This window comes from Saimiri boliviensis, chromosome 16 (assembly GCF_048565385.1).
Source record: "Saimiri boliviensis isolate mSaiBol1 chromosome 16, mSaiBol1.pri, whole genome shotgun sequence".
Taxonomy (NCBI): domain Eukaryota; kingdom Metazoa; phylum Chordata; class Mammalia; order Primates; family Cebidae; genus Saimiri; species Saimiri boliviensis.
The window spans coordinates 87,548,996-87,574,534 of NC_133464.1; the positions used below are offsets into that span (position 1 = coordinate 87,548,996).

The following is a 25,539-nucleotide window of genomic DNA, read 5'->3' on the forward strand; positions in this document are numbered from 1 at the left end:
AGGTAATCCACCCACCTTGGCCTTCCAGAGTGCTGTGATTATAGGCATGAGCCACGGAACCTGGCTCAAAATGTTTTTAAAAGGCATCACAGGAAATGTAACACAAACAGCTTAATATTTGGTTTTATGATGTACCCCAGAACCTAAAATGCAATAAAAAATGTATATATAAAATATTTGGTTTTATGGAGGTGATTTAGGGAGCAAGAGGAAGTAATTTATTGATAATAAAAAAGTCATTAATTTTTATGATTGTAAAGAACATTGAGAATTTGTGGTCTTCCCAAGTAAATTACATCTATTTAATTAAATTCATCGTTTATTCCCACATTAAATAGTTTGTGTGCAAAAGAGCATAGCAGGCTCCACTTTGGAAATGGTGGCTGATAAAAATGCTTCTCCTTCTGTCCTTAGGGGCTATCCTGGCTTTTTAGGATGCCTGGACTTTGTTTTATATTTTATTTGTTTTGAGACAGTGCCTGGCTCTGTCGCCCAGGCTGGAGTGGGGCCGTGTGATCTTGGCTCACTTCAGCCTCCATTTCTTGGGTTCAGTCGATCCTCCCACATCAGCCTCCCAAGTAGTTGGGATTACGGGGTGTACCACCATGCCCAGCTAATTTTTGTATTTTTTTGTAGAGATGGCGTTTTGCCATATTGGCCAGGCTGGTCTCAAAGCCATCTGCCTACCTCAGCTTCCCAAAGTGCTGGGATTACAGTTGTGAGCCACTTAACCTGGTCCGGTGTGGATTTGTAATCAGTTTTCTGGTGACATTATCTGCAGCAGGTAGGTTTGGGGCTGAGAGACGTTAGCTTCATAGCTGGCCCAGTACTGGAGGAGGAGGTACCCCTAAGGGAAGAGGAGACCCCTGAATCTCTGATTAGGTCATGCTTTAAGCCAGTCCCTGGTGAACTCCAGACAAGGAGTTGACAAACTGTTTCTGTGAAGGCCAGATAGTAAATATTGTAGGCCTTGCAGGTCATGTGGTCTCCGTTTCAACTTTTCATTGTAAAGTAAAAGCAGTCATAGACAATCAGTAAACAAATGGAGGTGGCTGTATTCCAACAGATTAACACTGAATTTTGTTCATATAATTTTCAGAGTCACAAAATATTATTTAAATAGTATTCTAACTGTTTAGAAATGTAAAAACCATCCTGTATTAGTCCGTTTTCATGCTGCTAATAAAGACATACCCAAGACTGAACAATTTACAAAAGAAAGAGGTTTTTTTTTTTTTGAGACGGAGTTTCGCTCTCGTTACCCAGGCTGGAGTGCAATGGCGCGATCTCGGCTCACCACAACCTCTGCCTCCTGGGCTCAGGCAATTCTCCTGCCTCAGCCTCCTGAGTAGCTGGGATTACAGGCATGCACCACCATGCCCAGCTAGTTTTTTGTATTTTTAGTAGAGACGGGGTTTCACTATGTTGACCAGGATGGTCTCAATCTCTCGACCTCGTGATCCACCCACCTAGGCCTCCCAAAGTGCTGGGATTACAGGCTGAGCCACCGCGCCCGGCCAAAAGAAAGAGGTTTAATGGACTCAGTTCCATGTGGCTGGGAGGGCCTCACAAACATGGTGGAAGGTGAAAGGCACGTCTCACACGGTGGCAGACAAGAGAACTTGTGCAGGGAAACTCCCCTTTATAAAACCATCAGATTTCATGAGACTTATTCACTATTATGAGAACAGCATGGGAAAGACCTGCACCTGTGAGTCAATTATCTCCCACCGGGTCCCTCCCCCAACACATGGGAATTATGGGAGCTATAATTCAGGATGAGATTTGGGTGGAAACACAGCCAAACTGTATCCCATCCTTATCTCACATGCCTTATAAAAATAGGTGATGGGCCAGATTTGGCCTGTGGGCTTGCCCACTTCTGCCACAGACGTTTCAGTTCTGCTATAATTTCATCTTTTATCCTGTAAAGCCAATTCCAACCCACTTGTAACTAAGAGAAAAATCCCACAGTTCCTAATTGAAAGTCCTTTGTTCTGTTTCTTGGGATGTTTGTGTTTTAGGCCTTAGTTTTAGATGCATCATTGAAGGTTTTGCCACTTTTCAAGCCCTTTCAGGCATCAGGACTGCTGATGCTGACTAATGAAGGTTTGTGGGTAAGGTTTTTGTTTTTTTGTTTTTGTTTTTAAAACCAGGTTAAAGACTTCCTACTATTCTTCATTAAGAGCTGTATTTCTTAATATCATCGGTGTCTGATTAGATTTAACTTTTAAATACTAGTCTGTAAGGTTTTTGAACCAGAAAAACCAAAATAACTTATGACTATTAGCAGTCCTATTCTAGAAGAAGCAAATGTACTGAATTCTTAAATACCTAGGATAGTAGAAATGGTACATATGGATTCTGCACCTGTAAAAATGAACTTAAACTGGGTGAAGTTGATTTTTTTTAAAAATTAAAACATTAGAAGATTAAAGAAATTATCACGACTCATACCATGCCAAGGGATCTTAGTGAACTTGAAAAAACAAAAAAATTGTCATCCAAGACTAATCTTTTTCTGACAGGGTGGTACAATGCCAAACTTAAAACTAAGCATGTTTACAGCTCATGATAGAAAGGTGGCTTGACCTTGGAGAACCTTATTAGCAGATGCTTCAGTATGTCTTTTTTCTCCATTGCATGCCCAGTGTTTGGCATACATTAGGTCTCAAGTAAGAAGTTTAGAGGATGAAGTTGTGTTTTAAGAAGAAAAGCAAATCCAGCTGGGTGCGGTGGCTCATGCCTATAATCCCAGCACTTTGGGAGGCTGAGGTGAGTGGATCACCTAAGGTCAGGAGACCAGTGTGGCCAACATGGTGAAACCCCATCTCTACTAAAAATAGAAAATAATTAGCTGGGCGTGGTGATGGGTGCCTGTAATCCCAGCTACTCAGGAAGCTGAGGCACAAGAATCACTTGAACCCGGGAGATGGAGGTTGTAGTGAGCCAAGATTGCACCACTGTACTCCAGCCTGGGTGACAGAAAGAGAGTGTCTCAAAAAAAAAAGAAAAGAAAAGAAAAGCAAATCAAGTAAACAGAGTTGTAACATGGACCTACAGATCAGGAGTGTTTTCGTTCTTATGATTTGGAGCTGGTCTCATTTCCATGTAGTGGGTGGACCATTCTTGTCCTCAAGGAACCAGGCCATCCTGACGTAGGCTGTGTTGACATCTTGACCACCCCAACTCCAGGGGTCTAACACACTGCTTTGTCTGGCCTGCGTCCCTGTCTGAAATCGCCACCTTTAGGTACCTGTGACCTTCCATCTTGGTTTCTCTGCTGCCCTCTCTCCACCATCTGCACATGGTCATTCTGGTACTCAGATCCACCTAGAAGTCAATCATCTTTCTGAATGGCCGAGGAGTGAATAAGCCACCAGCAGTGATCTCTGAAACTAGGTAGCTGCCCTGTACTCTGTCTCCTAAGTGACTGAACTGCTGGTGCCTTTCCAGTAACGGGGTCTCTGACCTGCTTTTAACTTGCTACCCAGGTCTCTGCTCTGGCCCAATCTTGAACTCTGTTTTGATCGGGATTTTGCTAGATTGGTCTGTTCTCCCGATTTGAAACTTACGTTTAGTTTTCCCACCTACTGTTGGCCAGAGTAACTGAGTATGGTCACAAATTGTTTTCGTCTCCGTCTGCACTCCCCTGTGCATAACTTTGCTATTCTCACCCCCTGACTCTGGGCTTGGCCACGGGCTTGCCCCGGCCAGTGGGTCATTAGCAAATGCGGCATGCACAGCAGAAGGCCTGGAAAGCAGTGCATTGAGATTCCCTCGCTTCCTGCTGGGGACCCTTCCTTCCTTCTCATCCGGTCAGCTCAGCCTAGTCAGCTGGAGGTGTATGGCCCAGCTACCAATCAGCACCGCACCGAATGCTAGACACCAACTGCTAGCCCACTGCTCAATGCAGCTGCATGAGTGAGCCCAGCTGAGCCCAGCCAAGCCAGCCAAAATTATTCACGCCCGTGTCTGCTGACAGAAGTTCATGGCCATGGCTGTGGGTTCAGCCGGGTTGTTCAACCGGACTTCCTTGTGAGTTTCCAGATCCTGCTGTCACTTAGCTCATTAGGACAGATCAAATAATTGCTTCATTTCCCTTATTTATTTTCCTTCCCAGACAGAAATAGCCTTGTTTTATCTGCCTAGTAAAACTCAAATATACGCTAATTGTATATCCAAAGCATTGGGGAGAAGTCAAAATACTAATACTTTTGACTCTGGGCGGCAGGATTCCAAGTGATCTTGCTACTTATTCTGAGGCTGCACGCTTCTGGCATGATCCTGCGTGCTGTGTATCTAGACGCACGCATGTTCGCAGTCACGGTTGGTCTATGGTGTAGGTACCCCCTTTATTAACTGGGCCAGTGCTTGATACTCCAGTATAAACTTTGGTGAAATTTATTGCCTCGATGCTTAAGCAGGCCCTCTCCTCCCCTGTCTTCCTGCTACCGAGATCCCAATGTTACCACCGCCTGGAGGGAGGAGACCTTCTGAATGAGGAGGGGGAGGGCAGGGGGAGGGCAGGGACGCTGACGGGCCACCGTGGGGTGGATCCAGGCAGGCAGACCCACAGCCCTCCTGTGTGACAGACAGAGGCAGTTTTCTTTCCTCCTACGGTGCATTTAAGTTCACGTGCCTCACTGTGAGGTTTGCAGATCCTGAAGTCTAAGGGGGCAGGGGTGGCTAATGGGTGTGAATAATGAGATGGGGTGGAGACCTGGGGAAGCTGGAGATAGTCTTTGGAGACAGGCATGCCAGATTTTTAAAACACGGTGCTGTCAAAAAGAAGTCTGGAGCTATTCTTCTTAATGAGAAGTCGGGTGTTCTGCCGTCTCCCCAACTTCAGGAACACTTACCGTGATTGTTAGGGTCCACACACTATCACCGCGCCACATGGGCTGAGGTTGGGCTGTCTTCCGACTCTTTGGCTTTGCAGTAACTTAATCGAAGATTTTCGCGCTGCCTCAATTTAACCTGCCCAGATGGCATTGAGAATCCCTCGGGCTGGAGTCAGGGCTGGAGTCCGGCTCAGCCCTCTGCGTCTGCATAATCAGGGCCTGGAAACAACAGCGATGATATCAGTGTCAAAGTAGACAGCAGGACACAGCCATCCGGTAAGGAACAATCCCTGGCCTGTTTATTTCCTCACTGCTCTCTGCTCTTTGTCTCCGCTGTTCTAGGATTTCTGTTGGCCGGAGATGGGGTAGACTCACCTCCTTAAACCAGTCTTACCTGATCTTCCCTGTCTGCCTGCTTCTTCCCTGTCTTTAGCTCCTCGGGTTCTCAGACCTTTGGGAATAGGTGGGAGCCAAAGACCCTGCCAGAAATCCCCATGGGAGATCATGATAGGCTGGCACAGAGATTTCTGAAAGAAATGTTTGCCATGCCCTTTATTCCTGAGGAGGCTGCATTATACCGGCAGTCATACTGTAGATAGAAAGCAGGCAGCACAGTATGAGAAGAAGTGAGCAGTGCAGAGGGACTCTGTGGCTCCGGGGCCGACTGTGAGCTTTGCAGTCGCATCTGTCTCCATCGTCGTAGCCGGGTAACTCACCGAGTCTCGGTTTCCTCCTCTGGGATATGGACACTTAATAATACCTTCCTCATGAGGTGGTTTTGTTACCAAAACACCAAGGATTCGGTCTAGGTCCTGCTGGTCACCGCAGTGAAAGCCAATGACTGAGATGAGGAGTACTGCCAAGGAAGAAGGAGATGGGAGCTGGGTCTCCAATCCATCTTCCTGACCACCTAAAATTAGGGGTTTATAGAGCAGGGAAGAAATGTAGCAATGTGTAGGGAAACGGGAACTAGGGAGGGGTGAGGAAGCAATCACAATGAATGAGGGGTCTGGACTTTCATTGTCTGGACGTGATGATCTGGAGAGTTTCAGTTCTTTGATACTTTTTGTGAGAGGCCTAAAGTTCATTTACTGAGAAAGGAACTCAGATAAAACAAATATAAGTTCCAAGCTTTAAGAGGAGAAGGATCCATTTCTATGTTTACCAAGAAAATTGGGTCAGTGTCATCTCCTCTTTATAGATTCCTCAACCGTGGGGCATCTGGTCATCAATCTTTCTGGCCGCTTCCTGCCGAGGAGAGGCATTGTGGGCAGCTCCATACTATGGATGACCTGATGGCCATCCAGGAATCAAAGGTTAATCTAATACTAAAGTTTTCCTTCCGAAACATAATCTTTCTCTTCAGTCCCCCACTTTCACCAAAGACAAATCACAGCAGGACCAATCTACCTGCAAAATAAGCTTCGGGCTCTCATATACTTGGCCTGATTACCCCCACAAAATGCAGCAAGAATCACTGTTCACATCGGCTCTCCTACACTGGCTTTGCTGAACCTCTCACAAGACCATTTCAATCAAAGCCCTGGGAAAACAACCAGTTCCTTCGACTGTGTCCCATTACCAAAGAAAAATGTTGTTTTAACTGTATGCAAACAAACAGATTGCCATGAATTCAGAATAGTCACAAATAGTTTACAAATTCTGGATAAATTAGTCAGAGAGAGAAATATGCCTCAAATTCTGTTTACAAAAATATACTCTGCTCAATATACTTAAATGATACTTAAAGGCCTTACATGGCTCAATAGAAAAAAGTTCTTCAGACTCTGAAAAACAAAATAAAAAGAAACAGCAATATTTCAAACAAAAAAAGCCATAAAAGTTATTTCAGTCTCCATTAGTTCAGTCCATGCAATCAACTCCTGCTCTGCTTCATGTTGAGTTAACCACCTTTGTAAACGCATCAGTCTTTCCACTGACACACTGAGGTTTTCTCTCATATCCAATGGCACAATCTCCAAAGTTATCAGAAACTTGCATTCAAGAGTCCTTTTCATGAATTCCCTCCAAAGAAGCAAGGCCTGGACAATAGCTGATTATAAGTCACTTTTTGAGAAGAATCAACACAAAACAACAATTGTGAATGACAAAAGTCTTAGGACAGCTATGGTTAAAGACGCTGTTGACAAGGAAATTTTGTTATTTCTGTAGCATACAACAATTTAACATAAAAATCATAATATTACTGACAACATACTAAGACATATCAGAACTTTAAGAATTGCATGTAATCCTGGAACACATTAACAACACATCTATGTTAACATAACTCAAAGGGAGCTAAACAACACCTCAGATTTGAAATTCTTCCTGCATTTTTTGTTTGTTTCTTTTTGAGACAGGGTCTTGCTCTGTTGTCCAGACTGGGGTGTAGCGGTGCGATCTTGGCTCACTGCAATCTCTGCACCCTGAGTTCAAGCAATCCTCCCACCTCAGCTGCCTCCAAAGTAGCTGAGACTACAGGCATAAACCATCACACCCAGCTAATTTTTGTATTTTTGGGGTTGGGATGTGTTTTTGCCATGTTGTCCAGACTGATCTCTTTACTTCTGGGCACAAGCAATCCACCCACCTTGTCTTCCCAAGGTGCTGCAATGCCTGGCTTGCATAATTTTTAACATAACAAATAAGCCTAATAAGCCCAATATGTCTCTCTTGGACTTCAGGGAATCTAATATCCAAAAAAGTTAGTTTAAGGTCAGATAACTCAGAACTTGAAATTTTGCTGTTGGGAAGTCTGTCAAATATCAAAGTTTCAAGACACTTGATATCACAAAATAGGATCACAAGTTACTATAAAACAATCATTCATTTGGCCAAAATTACAATACAAAAACATTTTCTCTTGATAGAGAGGAGACTCAGTTTCCTAAACAATGAGACCTAATAAAGATAGCATGTGGCCAGCTAAATTCTGTCTTTCTCCTTCCCTCTATTTTTTCTCTTCTGTGGTTTTACTGAAAAGGTGAACAAAAATCTCTTATCTCTTACATGAAAATTTTGTTCATGTCAGACAAAACCATCATTTGCTTTTAAAAGAGAAAACTAAATTTTACCTTTGTATGGTACATTATTAATGTTAATGATAATTTTAATAAAACATTATAAATAAATCTATCTAATCAGTTTGACCATAAGGTGAGATTTCCATACGCTTTTTATAACCTTGTATAATTTTATATTAAAGGGCAGATCAATGCTCCAAGAAAACCCTGTTGTTCCGACACATAGGCCCAGACACTGGCCTTCCATTAGGCAAGTGTGTTTTGATATTAATGTTTAATTTATAGAAATACTCTGAACTAATCTTGCCCCTCAAAATCGGCCCTTACAATCTCACACACCCATCTCTTCCCCAATAGTACCTGGGTCTAGAGGGATTGCATAGTTTTGATTTCTGGCCCTGTGTCTCATGAAAACAGTTCATTTTGAGTGTCTCCTTCTCCTGGGTCTAAAGATGAGCCTTTAACTGGTGTCAGAGCTCAAGATTTAGCAGGGGTCGGTGCCTTTTTCAGACCTAGGAGTCAAAGCCCTGTAACTTAACAGCACAATAGAATATTTACGTTACAGGTCAGGTGCAGTGGCTCACGCCTATAATCCCAGCACTTTGGGAGGCTGAGGCAGGTGGGTCACCCGAAGTCAGGAGTTTGAGATTAGCCTGGCCAACAGTGAAAGCCTGACTCTACTAAAAATAAAAAATTAGCCGGGCATAGTGGTGCATGCCTGCAATCACAGCTACTCGGGAGCGTGTGTGGTGTGTGTATGTGGTATGTGTGTGTGCTGTGGATGTGTGCTGTGTGTAGTCTGTATATGTGGTGTGTGTAGTTGTATTTGGTGTGCATGTAGTGTGTGTGTTTGTGTGGTATGTGTAGTTGTGTGTAATGGTGTGTGTAGTTGCATGTATGTAGTGTGTGTAGTGTGTGTATGTGGTGTGGGTGCATGTGTGGTGTGTGTGTGTGGTGTGCATATGTGGTGTGTATAGTTCTGTGTATATGGTATGTATGCAGTGTGTGGTGTGTAGTGTGTGTATGTAGTGTGTGTAGTGTGTGTATGTGATATGTGTGTAGTGTGTATATAGTGTGTAGTTGTATGTATGGTGGTGTGTGTGTAGTGTATATATGGGGTGTGTGTGTGCTGTGTGTGTAGTCTGTATATTGGGTATGTGTAGTTGTGTGTGTGTGGTGTGTGTGTAGTGTGTATGTGGGCTGTGTGTAGTTGTGTGTGTAGTTCTAGAGACAGAACTGTGACCAAAAGCATCAAAAATGTGATAGGTCCTAAGCCAAAATGATCAAAGTAAGACAACTAACTTTTTAATCTATGATTAAAAAATGGTAAATGCAAACATTAACTTTGGAAATTCAATATGACTCTAAGTAATCCTCATATTGTACTGTGTATATGTGGTGTGTGAGGTTGTATGTATGTGGTGCATGTATGGTGGTGGGTGTGTAGTGTGTATATGTGATGTGTGTAGTTGTGTGTATGGTGGTGTGTGTGTAGTGAGTATATGTGGTATATGTAGTTGTGTGTATAATGGTGTGTGTGTAGCGTGTATATGTGGTGTGTGTAGTATGTGATGTATAGTTGTGTGTGGTATGTGTAGTGTGTATATGTGGTGTGTGCAGTTGTGTGTATGTGGCATGTGTGTGTAGTTATGTGTATTATGTGGCATGTGTGGTTGTGTGTATGGCGGTGTGTGTGTGTAGTTTTGTGTATATGTGGTGTGTATAGTATGTGGTGTGTGTAGTTGTATGTGGTGTGTGTGTAGTTGTGTATATGTGGTGTGTGTAGTGTGTGTTTGGTGTGCGTGGTTGTCTGTCATGTGTGTACTGCATATATGTTCTGTGTGTAGTTGTACGTGGTGCGTGTGTAGCTCTGTGTAGTTGTGTGTGGTGAGTGTAGTGTGTATATGTGGTGTGTGTAGTGGTGTGTGTATGTCGTGTGTAAATGTGTATTGTGTATATGGTGTGTATAGGTATGTGTGGTGTGTATATGTGGTGTGAGTAGTTGTGTGTGGTGTGTGTAGTGCATATATGTGGTGTGTGTAGTGTGTATAGTGATGTGTGTAGTGCATCTATGTGGTGTGTGTAGTTTTGTGTATGTGGTGTGTGTGCGCACATGGCTCTTGCCTCTCAGGGTCTCTGTCTGAAGCCCCTGGTTTCCGCAGCCCCCCCCACGCCCTCTGCTGTGTCTGGCGCACTGTGTTGGACTTCTTTAGGAGTGGCACCACGTTCAGTAAACTCTTGTCGGCTCCCACTCTGCACTCACACTGTGTCCTCTTCCGTACCTGCGGATTCCGACCTTTTCCGTGGCTCTCAGAAGCTGCTGTGACATGCTTTTCATTGGCATTTTCCTTAGCCCCGTGCCTAAGTTTCAGCTTTCTCGACCTTATTCAGTCATTTACCTGACTACTTTTGCATAATTTCCTATTTTCCAAAAAATTAGCATCTTTTGTCCATTTTGTCGCCCAATAATCTTTGACCTTGTGAGCCTACACTTTTTTTTTTTTTTTGAGATAGGGTCTTGCTCTGATGCCCAGGCTGGAGTGCAGTGGTGCGATCTCTGCTCACTGCAGCCTCTACCTCTGGGGCTTAAGTGATCCTCCCACCTCAGCCTTTTGGCCATGTTGCCCAGGCTGGTCTCAAATTCCTGAACACAAGAGATGTGTCTGCCTCAGCCTCCCAAAGCATTGGGATTACAAGTGTGAGCCACCACACCCGGCCCCGGTCTGTGCTTTAAAAAAAATATTCATTTAGCCTGGTTTTAATCAGGTTTATGGAGGGAGCAGAGATAAATAGATGTGCTTTATGTTACTGTGTGTAATTCAAAGTCCAAGACCTAGATTATTGCATGAATTAAATGGACTATACTAGCCAAAATGATTTTCTAACTCATTCTGTAAAATCTACAAGCTTGTTACACCCTAAATCAACTTATTTCTAAATTCTAGTTCTCATGAAGTTTGGCCATCTTTGCCATTTTAACGTGTATAATAGTTCAGTAGCATTAAGTACATTCACATCGTTGTGCAATCAATCTGCAGAGCTTTTTTATCTTGTAAACCTGAACTCTGGGCCTGTTAAACAACTTTCCTTTCATGCGTGCACCAGCCCCTCACATCTACCATTCTGTTTTCTGTCTCTTTGAGTTTGACTGCTCTGGGCACCTTATTTAAGTGGAGTTATGTGGCATCTGTCCTTTTGTGTCTGGCTCATTTCGCTTAAGCCTAATGTGAAGTAAAAGGTCCATCCTAGGCCGGGCATGGCGGCTCACGCCTGTAATCCCAGAACTTTGGGAGGCTGAGGCCGGCGGATCACCTGAGGTCAGGAGTTCAAGACCAGCATGACCAACATACGGTGAAACCCCTTCTCTACCAAAAAATACAAAAATCAGTCGAGTGTGGTGGCACATGCCTGTAGTCCCAGCTATTTGGGAAGCTGAGGCAGGAGAATCGCTTGAAGCCAAGAGGCGGAGGTTGCAGTGAGCCAAGACTGTGCCACTGCGCTCCAGCCTGGGTGACAGAGCGAGGCTCTGTCGAAAGAAAGAAAGAAAGAAAAAGAAAGAGAGAAAGAAAGAGAAAGGAAGGAAGGAAGGAAGGAAGGAAGGAAGGAAGGAAGGTTGGTTGGTTCGTCCACACTGCGGCATGTGACAGGACTTCCTTCCCTTGTGGGCCGAGTGAGATTCCACCGCAGCTGTGAACCCACGTTGTGTTACCCTCTCCATCTGTGGGCGGACTTCGGGCTGCCTGCCTCTTGCTTCTGCTGCTGGCCGCACTGCTATGAGCGTGACTGTGCAAATCTCCCGGAGATCCTCCCCCGGTTCTTTGGGACGCTCACACGGCAGTGGGGTTCCTGGATCCCACGGCGGTCCTATTTGTAACGTTCTCAGTTACCGCCACGCGTTTTCCGCATTCCCATCGTCAGGGCACAGAGCTTCCGATTTCTTCAGTCCTTTTAAAAAATAAATACATGCTCCTTTTGAGTACACTTCAAAAAAAGAAACATTAAAAAAAAAAAAAAAAAGAAACCCGCGCGTACCCTATTCCTACCGTGAGAACGGCCAACATCTCCTCTCTAACTGCAAGTACAAGGTCCGCGGGGCTGGTCAGGAGCCGGCGTTTCGAGGCCTGGTGTTAGGCTGACCTCTAGCGGCAGGTCCGGCACACTGCAGCCTTCTACCCGTGCCTCGAGTCCGTCCCGAAGTGCGGCAGTGCCACAGCCTGGTAGGTGCGAGGCTTTTGAAAATCCTGGCTGATGGGCACAGCTTTTCTAGGTGTTTATGTGCGTCTTCTACAAGGCTTGAGGCAGGCGTTCTTCCAAAAGAATTAAAAAAAAATATTGGAATTAATCTAACTGGGACAAAACGTTGCCAAAGGGCTGGGTTTGATTTGTCTTGCGGATTTGTTGAGCACCGCCCGCAGGTGTCGGGAAACGCCGCCGTCGCTTTCACTGGATGTCCCTCGGGACCACGCAGCAGGGTCCTGAAGTTGGCAGTTGGCCGATGGGTTAATGCATGGCCACGCAGGTCTCTCCCTCTCGCCCACGTTCTCTGTCCTACCTGTGTGTGCCGCCCAGGGAGGAAGGGCCTGGGGCAGAACCCCCACTGCACGTTCTGAGTCTGCTCTGCAAGAGGCCGGTGGTTGTGGCTTTTCCTGCCACTGCTTGCTGTCTCCCTGGGACCTTCTCCTTCCGGGCTGGTCCCTGGAGGATCCAGGAACAAGAGTCTCCTGTTCTCCCGTTACCTGTCTCATCTCACTCAGTACTTTTGGGGGAAAAAAAGGCTAAAAGTTTGCTTTGGATTACTGGAAAGGTTTGAAGACACACAGCTGGCCTACTAAGCTTGGAGCAGGTGCTTCGAGCACATCAGGCGCTCAGACATAATTTCCCAAAGGACGCAAGGGTTACACACTATGCCCCAGGCCTTGGCATCCAGAGACCCTGTGTGTTCAGTGGGAGGATGGTTGTGTGAGGCTGGGGTGGTGGCGCTAAGAGAATCATTTAGATTTTGTTTACTTAAAAAGTGGTTAGTTCTGGAGGGTGGCGCTATGAGGAGGTTTATTATTCTTTCTACATTTAATATTTCTTAAATTATGAAAAGGAAATAGTCTTAGAAAAGCAACGGGCTCTGTATTAAACATCTCACTTATTTCTCTGTAACACCAAAAACTTATAATTCAGCTGAAGTGAGTTTTTCTCTGGTAGCTACAAATAGCTCTTCTGCCATAGAAATGCTGTTCTTCCGGTTGTATTTGTGGGCAGTGTGGCTGTCTTTTATCGGTGTTGATGCCTAGGCTTAGCCACTGCTGCAGGTCAAACTTATATCAATCATATAGTTCAAAACTGGATAATTCCAATGTGTTGCAATCTCCAAAATAGGCCCTTTCAGGCTATAAAGGACAGGGTACTCTGATTCCTGCTCTCGATGAGGGCTGATTGTGACACTAGGCGAGGGAGGAAGGGATGCAGGACGCCATCTCTGCAGCTGCATCTTTGTCCAGAAACAGACATTGTTCAGGGGACACCTGAGCCTCTGACAGTCAAACAGTGGCTCTGGCAGCTCACGGCAGTTATAGGGTGGCTGGGTCTTTTCTAAAGTCCTGCCTTTTTAGGGCCTACAGTCACGGTGTCTCCACTACTGGCTGTGTTTCTGCTGCTCCTTCCTGCCCTCAGCCAGTCTGCCCACTGTGGAAGTCTGCATTTCTTTCTCTCTCTCTCTCTCTCTTTTTTTTTTTTTTTGAGACAGAGTTTCATTCTGTCACCCAGCATGGAGTGCAGTGGTACGACCTCGGCTCACTGAAACCTCCACCTCCCGGGTTCAAGTGATTCTCCTGCCTCAGCCTCCCAAGTAGCTGAGATTACAGGGGTGTGGCACCACACCTGGCTAATTTTTGTGTTTTTAGTCGAGACAGGGTTTCACCATGTTGGCCAGGATGGGCTCAAACTCCTGAGCTCAGGTGATCCGCCTGCCTCGGCCTCCCCACCTGCTGGGATTACAGCTGTGAGCCACTGTGCCTGGCCTGGGGTCTGCTTTTCTAACCGCCCTGGGAATTTGTAACCATAGAGCAATCCTCAAAGTTTCAGAGCTCAAATTCATACTACCTGTGTCACCTGAAAAACCCCTGAACCAAGAATTCAGACTGGTTCCTTGGTTGGCAGCACCCTCAAGTGCCTGCCAGGAGCAAATTGCTTATCATCTCCAGAACAACATACCTGCAACCACAGTTAGCCGTCCAGATCTTTGGCACAACTTTGGATGAGCCAGAACCTTACATGGCAAAAGGGACGTTGCAGATGTGACTGACCTGAGAATGGCAAGATGGGGAGATTATCCTGGAGTGCTGGCTTGGCCCGGTGTAACCGCATGGGTCCTTAGAGGGGTAAAGGGAGGTAGGAGTCAAGGAAGGTGACATGATGACAGAAACAGGTGGGGCGGAGGGGGCTGGCTATGGAGGGGCAAGGAGCCACGAGCCACAGATGCAGGCAGCCTCTAGAGGCTGGGACAGGCCAGGCACGGATTCTCCTCGAAGCCTCCCGATCCACTGTTTGTGATACTTGGTTATGGTAGCAATAAGATATTAATGCGACTGCTCTATTGAGATAAATGTATGTGTCATACAACTGACTCGTCCGACATGTCCAATTCAGCGGTTTTATCGTATGTTTACAGAGCTGTGTGAAAATCTAAAGATTTTCAAAGATGGATTAAAACACACTACACAGTGAAAGACAAATGATCTTTAGATCACATGGCTTTTCCCGGATAGTGCCGCGTACGAGGCACCGTCTGCGTTCAGGGAGGTGTGCTCAGTGAGGCTGACACAGAATCAGAGGACCCCGTAGGGTCCATGAACGTCTGCCTTTCCTTTTTATCTTAATAGACAATCCTTTCTCATAACCCTTTTTGTTACCTTTCCCTCCACGATGTTTCAAATATTTATTTGCTGCCACTTACCTTGAACCAGTTCTCGTTTGATTTTAGCTATCAACCTTCTAAATCTTAAATTTCTAATCTGTTGCTAAGACGCCTCATAGTACCCTAATAAACCCTAATTCAACTAATAAACTTCTAAATGAACTGGCTAAGACGCATATTTCGTTTTGTATATTTTTCACTAACTAACTTGCTTTTGTTTTTTGCTTGCTTGTTTGTTTTCTGAGACGGAATCTCGCTCTGTCTCCCAGGTTGGAGTGCAGTGGCTCAATCATGGCTCACTGCAACCTCCACCTCCTGAGCTCTAGTGATTCTCCCACCTCAGCCTCCCGAGTAGCTGGGACTATGGGTGTGCACCACCATGCCCAGCTACTTTTTGTATTTTTTGATGAGATGAGGTTTCACCGTGTTGAGCAGGCTGCTCTCAAACTCCTGTCCTCAAGTGACTCACCTGCCTCGGCCTCCCAAAGTGTTGGAATTACAGGTGTGAGCCACTGTGCCTCGCCTCACTAACTTTATAAGCCTCCATTCAAGGAATTTGTTCTATATGAAACTCTGAAAATGCCTGCTCACCGGGGACGGTGGTCCAGGATATTTGGTACTAACACTGAGTTGTTTTGCGGGTGATGAGATCCGAGCGGGAATCTGTATGTTTGTCCTTATAATCCTCCAAAATAAGATATCTGTTTTCTGGCCCTATTTTAAGGTAAGTATATATATTTTTTAAGTTGATATATTACCAATCTTCCAAATTACTTACATGAGAAAAAAAATCTCAAACATTCTCTCCCTCCTTTTAAAAAAATTTAGGGCTAGGCACTGTGGCTCACACCTATAATCCTAGCACTTTGGGAGGCCACGGCAGGAGGATCACTTGAGCCCAGGAGTTCAGACTAGCCTGGGCAACATGGCAAAACCCCGTCTCTACCAAAAAATACAAAAAATTTAGTCAGGCGTGGTGGAGGTGTGTAGTTCTTGCTACTTGGGAGGCTGAGGTGGGAGGATCACTTGATTCTGGGAGCTCGAGGGTGTGGGTGGGTCATGATTGTGCCAATGCAGTCCAGCCTGGGTGACAAAGCAGGATCCTGTCTCAAAAAAAAAAAAAAAAAAAAAAGAAAAAGAAAAAGAAAAAGAATCCCTAAAGCAAAAATATATTAAGAATTTTAAGATGCTGATAGCAGAGCAGTAAACCCAGCACAGGCCCTTCTGAGCCTGGCGGCCCAGGTGACCTCACAGCTCACATGCCCCAAAGCCAACTCTGTTGTAAGGCACCTTCTTTCAATCCTTCCACCCCAGGGGTCGGACCCAAGGAAAAGGTTTAAGAACCATTGTTTTCCAACTTTCCCACCGACCCCAGCCAAGGGGCTTGTTTTAGTTAAAAAAATAATAATAATTAAGATTTTAAATTGTGGTCAAGTGTATGTAATACAACTTATCTTAATGTTTTAAGTGTATTAAGTATATTTACATTGTTTTGCAACCCTCCTTATCATTCATCTCCAGAAGATTTTCATCTTCTCAAATGGAAACTCTGTAACCATTAAACCTTAACTCCCTATTCCTCAACCCCAGCTTCTAGCAGCTACCAACATTCTAGTTCTGTCTCTATTAGTATTTTTTTGAGAAAAAGTCTTGCTCTGTCGCCCAGGCTGGAGTGCAGTGGCGTGACCTTGGCTCACTGCAACCTCTGCTGCCCGAGTTCAAGCGATTCTCCTGCCTCAGTCTCCCAAGTAGCTGGGATTACGGGTGCCCACCACTATACCCAGCTATTTTTTTTTTGTAATTTTAGTAGAGATAGGATTTCACCATGTTAACCAGGCTGGTCTCGAACTCCTGATCTCAAGTGATCCATCCACCTCAGCCTCCCAAAGTGCTGGTATTACAGGTGTGAGCCAACGCGCCTGGCCCGCCTCTATTATTTTGACTGCTCTAGATACCTCTTGTGAGTGGAATCACACAGTAATTTTCCTTCTGTGACTGGCTTATTTCACTCAGCACAATGTCCTCAAGGTTCATCCACTTTGTAGCATGTGCCAGAATTTCCTTCCCCTTTAACGCTGGATAATTTCCGTTGTGTGTTTTTTTACCATAGTTTGCTTATCCACTCATCTGCTGATGGACACAATTTGCTTCTCCCTCTTGACTATTGCGAAGAACGCTGTTGTGCACATGGGTGTACAACAATCTCTTGGAGACGCCGCTTTCCATTACTTGGGGTTTATACGTGGAAGAGGAATTGCTGGAGTATGCTGTGATTCTGCTTCGGGGAACTGCCATGTCTGTTTTCCACGGCGGTCGCACCACTTTCCAGCCTCACTAACAGCGCACACAGGTTCCAGTTTCTCCACAGCCTTGCCAACAATTTGCTGGTTTCTGGTTTTGGTAGTCACCTCGCTAAGGGGTGTGAGGCGGTGTCGCGCTGTGGTTCCGCTTTGCATTTCCCTGACCATTCCTGAGGCTGAGCTTGATTTGTGTTTAAATGTGGTCCTTCTCCCTGCCCTTCCAGGAAGGAGATGGAGTCGCTGGAGCAGGCGGGCTCTCTGAAAGGCCCCCTGAGTGCGGAAGAGCAGCTGTCACTCATCAGTGGCTGTCCCAGTATCCAAGAAGCAGCAGAGGGCGCCGTGCACATCCAGGTGAGTTTTCCCGCAGACGTTTTCCCGCAGCCCCTGCAGAGGAGCGTGTCAGGATACAGCAGTGGCAGGTGTGGGCATTTTGCATCTTCGAGGGCAGGATTTTGTTTTACGTGATGGGAAGTGTGGTCCTCAGAACACCCTCTCTCCTGGGTTCTCATCAAACTACTGTGACAATGTTCCGTTTTAGGAGGCCGGAGCCTTATTGGCAAGACCACTAGGGCCTCTGGTGACAACGTTGTATTTTAGAGGCATGAATCGTTTTAGCAAAAATAGGTTTTTCTGAACTGCGAATACCATTTTATTTTGTTTTATTATCTTATCGAATGAGCGATTATTCTTGTTCTCATATGTAATTGAGCAAAAAGCTTAAATCATCAAAAAGAAAACCTTTCACTTAGATGTAGCCTTGCCAACAACTTTACTTTAGAAAAGAGAAATCCTCCTGGGTGCTGTCTGCACACCGCAGGATGAGCCTGGAGAGGTGAGTGGTCCCTCCAGGTGGAGCTGGGAGCAGCCCTCGGGGCTCGGCCCTTTCCAGGCACCCTGCAGGGGCCCTGCCCTGTTGAAGAATCCCGAGGCATACCCTTGTCTTTTCAAAGGCTGCACTTAACTGCTATAACGCTTCTGCAAATTTAACTAAAACGAAAAGAGTCATTATTCCCAGTGTCTCTCCTTGATATTTTGTGTTCTGAGATTTGCACATTTCACATTGTTACTCTGTTGATATCATAGCTGAGAATTTGGAAGCAAGCCGAAAAGGCTGTGTGTGTTTTCTGGTCAGTTGCTGCTCTAAGATTTGGGTCAAATACAGAAGATGGAGGTTTTAGGTGTCTATGACTCTAGAATTTCTTAAAATGGTTAAATTTCTCAATTTGCTAAAAGTTCATTTAACCAATGTGTATCACAACAGAACAAAGGAGAGGACTGTCTTTCAACATCTTGTCTCTTTCTAATATACTATCCTCTGTCTCTTGATATGGTGAAGTTTGTATGAAGCTGAAGGGTCTTTAAAGGGACCCGAGGGCTCCCAATGAGTTTCCAGGGCCACCTGTTTCAACCCTTACTCAGTTGCGGATGCTATAAGAGGACTTGCTTCTGAAGAGCACAGATGCTCTCCAGGCCTGGTCTTGGCAGAGAAGCTTCTTTCACATGAATTTAGTTTTTTGTTTTTGTTTTTGTTTTTGTTTTTTTTTTGAGACCGAGTTTCGCTCTTGTTACCCAGGCTGGAGTGCAGTGGCGCGATCTCGGCTAACCACAACCTCTGCCTCCTGGGTTCAGGCAATTCTCCTGCCTCAGCCTCCTGAGTAGCTGGGATTACAGGCACGTGCCACCATGCCCAGCTAATTTTTTGTATTTTTAGTAGAGACGGGGTTTCACCATGTTGACCAGGATGGTCTCGATCTCTTGACCTCGTGATCCACCCGTCTCGGCCTCCCAAAGTGCTGGGATTACAGGCTTGAGCCACCGCGCCTGGCTAGTTTTTTTTTTTTTGAGATAGAGTCTTGCTTTGTCACCTAGGCTGGAGTGCAGTGGTGCGATCTTTGCTCATTGCAACCTCCGCCTCCTGGGTTCAAGCGATTCTTGTAGCTTGGATTACAGGCATGAAGCACTGCGCCTGGCCATGAGTTTGGTTTTTAAGGAAAGTATTTAGTTATACAATGTGACTGAAGTATGAGTAAGTGATCTATTTCTATAATTTCTACTTTCACATTTCCCAGAATGCCTTTGTTCAGACTCTGGGCCGATATCTGCAACTTCAGCGTGTTTGTCTGTGTGATTACAATCGCTTTCAGTCCCTCTACACAGAGTTCCCACACCGTGTTACCTTTGCTGCTTGGAGATGCTTGCGATGCAGAGCTTTTTGAATCCATCGACAATGTTGGCACTGCAAATTTATCTCCAGCGTCAAAGACTGATTCGGAAACATTTAGGTGTTTTTCCCTCTTGTAATAATAGACTTGTGATTCCACAGCATGGCAACTGGCTGTTTTTTATCTTTTTTTTTTTTCTTTTGATGTCTGTTTCTTCATTCCTTCAACTGTTTTTTCTTTTAAAGAATCTTTCTGGAGCTAATTTATAAATTTCCTAGCAGTAGCAATTGTAAAGTCAATCCCAGGAATAATTCATCTCTCCATGTTCAATTTCTTCGTCTCCCCATCCAATTTTTTTTGATAGTTTATCATATGATTTCTGTAAACATCTAAAACTACCCTAATCGAATTAGTTCTGGTGAATGTGTCTTCCTCAAATAGTGTATTGTTTTTGATAAAGCGGTGAGCCCTCTGTAATATGAGAACATTCTAATAGTCTTGGGTAATAAGGCAAGTTTTTCTGTTAAAGAGTAATTTGGGGGCAATTTGTGAATTTAGACGGTATGTAAAGTGCTTACATGGCATTTGGCACATAGAAAATGGTAATTACTTTACGTCATGGCCATTTATAACAATTTTGGTAATAAAGAATCACATGGGGCAATATGTGGTGTTCTGTTCCTGGCTGGCACTACCGAAAACTGCTCTTTAACTACGGTCAATCTTTATTTTATAGATTAAATGAGTGTATTTACATGGCATGACATGTTAAGCCACATCTATTATGCAGAACACAGAGCCAGGCAGGCTGAGGAGAGAAAACTAGAGAAGGATGATGTAAACTGGGAGGTTTAATTCCTTCGAGAGCTTATAGTCTTCAGAAATTGTTGTGCCTCCAGTACCAGAGGGAGGAATCGGGAGGGACAGTTCTGACTGGGCTGCCGTGGGAAGGTTTAATGCAGGCAGGATTTGAGCTTGTCTTGACCTTTGACAAGTGAATTTTGGGGCTGGGGGTGGGAGGAGATGAACAAGATGAGAAGTCCCTTTGAGGATGTTCGTAAGGCCACATTACGGACCCATTGGAGAGGCAGGCAGGGCTGGCCTAAGGCAGAAACTAAGTCGCCATGCTATGAATGCCGACCTGAAGAATTACTTAGGTTAACTGAGTAATTATATAGCGCTTAGAGGCATACATGAAGAGAAGCACTATTTAAGGGTTTCTTTAAAGAAATAAAGATGAAGGCTGGGTGTGGTGGCTCTTGCCTGGAATCCCAGCCCTCCGGGAGGCCGAGATAGGTGGATTGCTGGAGCTCGGGAGTTTGAGACTAGCCTGGCCAAATGGTGACACCCTGTCTCTACTGAAGATATAAAAACGTAGCCGGGTATGGTAGCATGTGCCTGTAGTTCCAGCTACTCGGGAAGTTGAGGTGGGAGGATTGCCTGAGTCTGGGAGGTGAAGGTTGCAGTGAGCCTGGATCTGACCACTGCACTCCAGACTGGGTAACTGGAGTGAGACTCCATCTCAAAACAAAACAAAACAAAACAAAACAAAACAGATTATGAGAACGGAGGAAAAAATAATTATACAACAGTAAAGAACTAGATGGTTTGGATTTCAATCTATGTCTTGATTAGAATACTTGCAAGAAAGGTATTTGGTAGGAGAATGAAATGATTCAGACGGAAGGATGAGTAAGAAAAAAAAATCAGCAGTTCGTTTTTGCCAGTTGACTGATTTTCTTGGGCATGTTTACACATTTCTTTCCTTCTTTCCTTCTTTTTGAGATGGAATCTGTCTCTTTCATCCAGGCTGGAGGGCAATGGCATGATCTTGGCTCACTGTACCCTCCACCTCCCAGATTTAAGGCATTCTCATGCCTCAGCCTCTGGAGTAGCTGGGATTACAGGCATGTGCCACCACACCTGGCTAATTTTTTGTATATATATATTTTAATAGAGACGGGATTTTACCACGTTGGCCTGGCTGTTGTTTAACTCCTGACTTCAAGTGATCCACCTGCCTCCGCCCCGTCAAAGTCCTGGGATTATAGGCTTGAGTCACTGTGCCCAGCCTACACATTTCTTTAGATGATGTAGAGAAAATTTAATCCTCTGAATTTTAAAACTAGTGCATAGGCTGGGCGTGGTGGTGACCCACGCCTGTAATCCCAGCATTTTGGGAAGCCAAGGTGGGCAGATTGCCTGAGCTCAGTAGTTCAAGACCAGCCTGGGCAACATGGCAAAACCCCACCTCTACTAAAAATACAAAAAAATTAGCCACACGTGGTGGTGCATGCCTGTAATTCCAGCTACTCGAGAGGTTGAGGCATGAGAATCACTTGAACCCAGGAGGTGGAGGTTGCAGTGAGCCAAGATCGTGTCACTGCACTCCAGTCTGCGTGACAGAGCGAGACCTTGTCTCAAAAACAACAACAAAACCTAGTGCATATTAGTGTCTCAGGTTTACCAAACAAACAAGTAAATGAAACCCCCAGAGTGAAACCTACCTAACACCAGGCCGTATGTTTGTTAAAGTACATTAGTGTTGCTAACAAAATGTCCTGTTAAACATGTATCTCACAGAGTTAAGCATCTCTAGGTTGCAAAGAAAGTTTAGGACAATCCTGTTTAGGTCCATTATTCAAAAAATACTTATGATTTTTGTGTCTTTATATTTTTTCCACTTCTGTTTATTTTCTCTCTCTCTAACGCATTTGAGATTATACTGTAAATAGAACTTTGTATCATGGTTTTTATTTAAAACTTAGAACATTCCTGCTGTGTGATTTGCTCAGGGGTAAATCAGATAGAAGATGTGTGTGTGTGTGTGTGTGTGTGTGTGTGTGTGTATTTTTTTATTTTTTATTTTTTTGAGACAGAATCTCACTCTGTCGCCCAGGCTGGAGCGCAGTGGCACGATCTTGGCTCACTGCAACCTCCCCCTCCCAATCAGTTAGGATTACAGGCATGTGTACCACCACGACTGGCTGAATTTTGTATTTTTAGTAGAGATGGGTTTCACCATGTTGGCCAGGCTGGTCTCAAACTCCTGGCCTCAAGTGAGACGTATGATTTTTAGACTTGAAAAATTGTGATATCCACCATTTGATGGCGAACCTGAAAGAAGCTTCCCTCTAAGCATGGCATTAGAGCTGACGTCTCCAAAGTCTGTGGACTCTCCCAGGCCGCAGCCACTTACCTGCCCATCGTGCTGCCGCATCTCGGGGTCCACAGACTTCTTGCCAGTGGAGACCTCTTAGCAGCTCTCACAGCTCCTTTTCCTGATTTATACAAAAAAAATTCTCAGTGTAGAAAAATCAATCTAGGCTACTCATACAGTTTTCTTTTTTTAAAAAAAATTAATTGCTGTATCTGGATTGTACATATTTGGGAGCATGTGAGATTGATTCATGTGTTCCGTGTGTCTTGGTCAAATCCCAGTGTATTAGGATACCCAGAACCTCACATGTTTATCTTTTATTTTGCTGGGAACATTATAAATCTTCTAGCTATTTTGAAATAGATAATAAATTATTAGCTCTAATTTTTGTACTGTACTATTGAATGCTAGAGCTTATTCCTTCTAGCTAACTGTATTTTGTACTCATTAACCAGCTTCTCTTCATCTCTTCCTCCCGTTCCTGGCCACTGCTGGCCGCGGGGGTCCACCATTCTACTCTCTACCTCCGTGAGGTCTGCTGCTTTGACTCCCATACATAAGTGAGAACACAGGGTCTTCGTCTTTCTGTGCCTGGCTTATTTCACTTAATATAATGATCTCCAACGCCGTCTCGGTTGCTACAGTTTTCTTATAAAATATGTTGCCGTGGTTTTCTTATAAAAACAAAATTATGATTACTTTAGGGACTTGTTCAAAACCAGGAGGTAGAGCTTGAAGATACGCATGCACATGCGCGCGCACACACACAGACACACACAGACACACACACACACTGCCTACCACAAATGCTTCTACTAAAAACAATCCCGCTGTGGGATCCGCCCAGCCTGATGGGGGGGAAGCCCAGCAACGTGACTGCAGTTTTCCCCAGTGGATTGTCTTCTACCCAAACGGAGAGGGCGGGAGCCTGGTCCGGACGTTTCCTAATAACTCTGCCGAAATGTGGGAGCATGCAAGAAAGAAACCTGAATTTCTAGAACTTAGTGCAATTTTGAAATCAAATCTTGCCTGGCAAGAAAATCTACTATGCTGGAAAAATAAGGTTCTTCTGAAAAGCCGGTCTCAAGCCTTGACTTTTAAAGCACATTAAGGCTCATTAGCCACTATATAGAGGCCTTATCTAATCTCTGATCTCTGGAACTTAAAACTGGAGATCACAGTAGCTGGTGGGAGCCGTGGGAATGTTTAAAGAGTTATGAAGTTTAAATGGGATTTCCTTACACAAAGTCAGAGCAATAGCTGAAACTGAGAAGTAAAATTGATATTGTCTGTGTAGGTGATCAGAATTTGCATTTCAACTATACCTTTAAAATGGAGAGAATGCTAGTCATTTTGAAAAGGACTTTCAGACCCTGTCAGTAATTACACGAGGTACTGTTCTTCTGGAAATTTATTTGTTTTCTTTGAGGATAGAAGCTTGTTAGAATTCAGTCTCAGTTGACTAAGGCTCAGAATATTCCTCTTTTTGGTAGGGATGGCCGGGGAGTGGGAGGTTCGGGCAGCACTGGGCACATGGGATAGCCAGCCCTAAGAATATTTGGGAATGTGCAGGGAGACTGGAGTTATGCTTTTCCTGTTGTACGTGTTTTTTCTTTTTCTTTTTGAGATGGAGTCTCACTCTGTCACCCAGGTTGGAGTGTAGTGGCATAATCTCAGTTCACTGCAACCTCCACCTCCTGGATTACAGCAGTTCTCCTACCTCAGCCTCCTGAGTAGCTGGCGTTATAGACATGCACCACCACACCAGGCTAAGTTTTGTATTTTTAGTGGAGATGGGGTTTCATCATGTTGGTCAGGCTGGTCTTGAACTCCAGACCTCAGGTGATCCACCCACTTCGGCCTCCCAAAGTGCTGAGATTATAGGAGTGAGCCACTGCGTCTGGCCATACACGTTTTTTTCTTTAAAAATTGTAAAATCAGGTTTACTAAGGTATAATTTACATCCAGAAAAATTCACTTGTTTCAGCGTTCAGTGCATGTGATCACGTATGAAACCAGCGTCACAGTCGGGCTCCAGAGCACAGAGCTCCTCTTTCCCTTACAGCTCACCTCCTCCCGCCCTTCCCCGTGCCTTGCCCACCACGGATCTGGTTTTTGTCCCTAGAATTTTGTCTTCTCCAGAATGTTACGTAAAATGGAATCACACATGATGCAGCCTTTTGAGTTTGGCTTCTTTCACAGAGTAAACTGAATTCGACATTGTCTGTGTGGTTGTGGTTGTTGATAATTTGTTGCTGAGTGCTATGACATTGCTGAGGGGCATGGGACTCCGGGTAGACTGAGGGAAGCCCACCTCACGCACTCACGAGATCATCTGGAAGCACATGGCTTCAGTTTTCACTTGTGAAGTGTGAAAACATTCTGTCCTAATGTTCTGCTAGGTTCTTACCACAACCCTTGCTTTTCAGATGGCTTGCTTTTGCCTTCTTCAAATAGCATGCTTACAGAACGAGGCACGAGTCTTATTTCTGTGATGCTGTATTTTTATTTGCTTGGCCTCTTTGGTAGTACATGTAGCTTCAAAGGTATAATATGAGCAAGAAATGAAAAATGTTATAAGGCCAGATGTGGTGGCTCAAGCCTGTAATCCCAGCACTTTGAGAGGCTGAGGTGCGTGGATCACCAGAGGTCAGGAGTTCAAGACCACCTTGACCAATGTGATGAAACCCCAACTCTACTAAAAATACAAAAAAAAAAAAAAAGAAAAAATTAGCCAGATGTGGTGGTGTGTGCCTGTTGTCCCAGCTACTCGAGAGGCTGAGGCAGGAGAATTGCTTGAACCCAGGAGGCAAAGGTTGAGCTGATATCTCACTACTGCACTCTAGCCTGGGCGAAAGAGTGAGACTCCATCCCCCCAAAAAAACCGTTATACATTCAAGAGACAAGCAAGTTTTTCTCTTAATCTGTAGGTATGTATTTAGCTTCTTCTATGACCGAATAGGCCTTGAGAAAATGCTAAGTCAAAACATAAGAAGGACACTAAAATAAAGTCTTAGAAAGGGAGGGCGACCTCATGGCGTTCAGTCTGTCTGCAGCTATATATACTATAGTATAAATGTTAATATATAATAGGATATATTATCTATTGTACCAAAATAATATATAAAAATATTTTTAAA

At 44.6% G+C, this 25,539-nt stretch overlaps 1 protein-coding gene across 2 annotated transcripts in view; it reads left to right on the plus strand.

Annotated features, from left to right (window-relative positions):
- Positions 1-25,539, plus strand: part of CRYL1 (crystallin lambda 1) — a 120,686-nt gene that overhangs the window by 21,686 nt on the left and 73,461 nt on the right. Inside the window, exons 1-2 of one of the 2 annotated variants that reach the window (XM_074387942.1) lie at positions 16,240-17,127; positions 17,302-17,428. In XM_074387942.1, the coding sequence (XP_074244043.1) occupies positions 17,309-17,428 (120 nt within the window). In that variant the 5' untranslated portion in view covers positions 16,240-17,127; positions 17,302-17,308. Of the gene's footprint in view, positions 1-16,239; positions 17,128-17,301; positions 17,429-25,539 lie in introns of those variants that run through there. The other variant, XM_039473303.2, reaches the window with a different exon arrangement.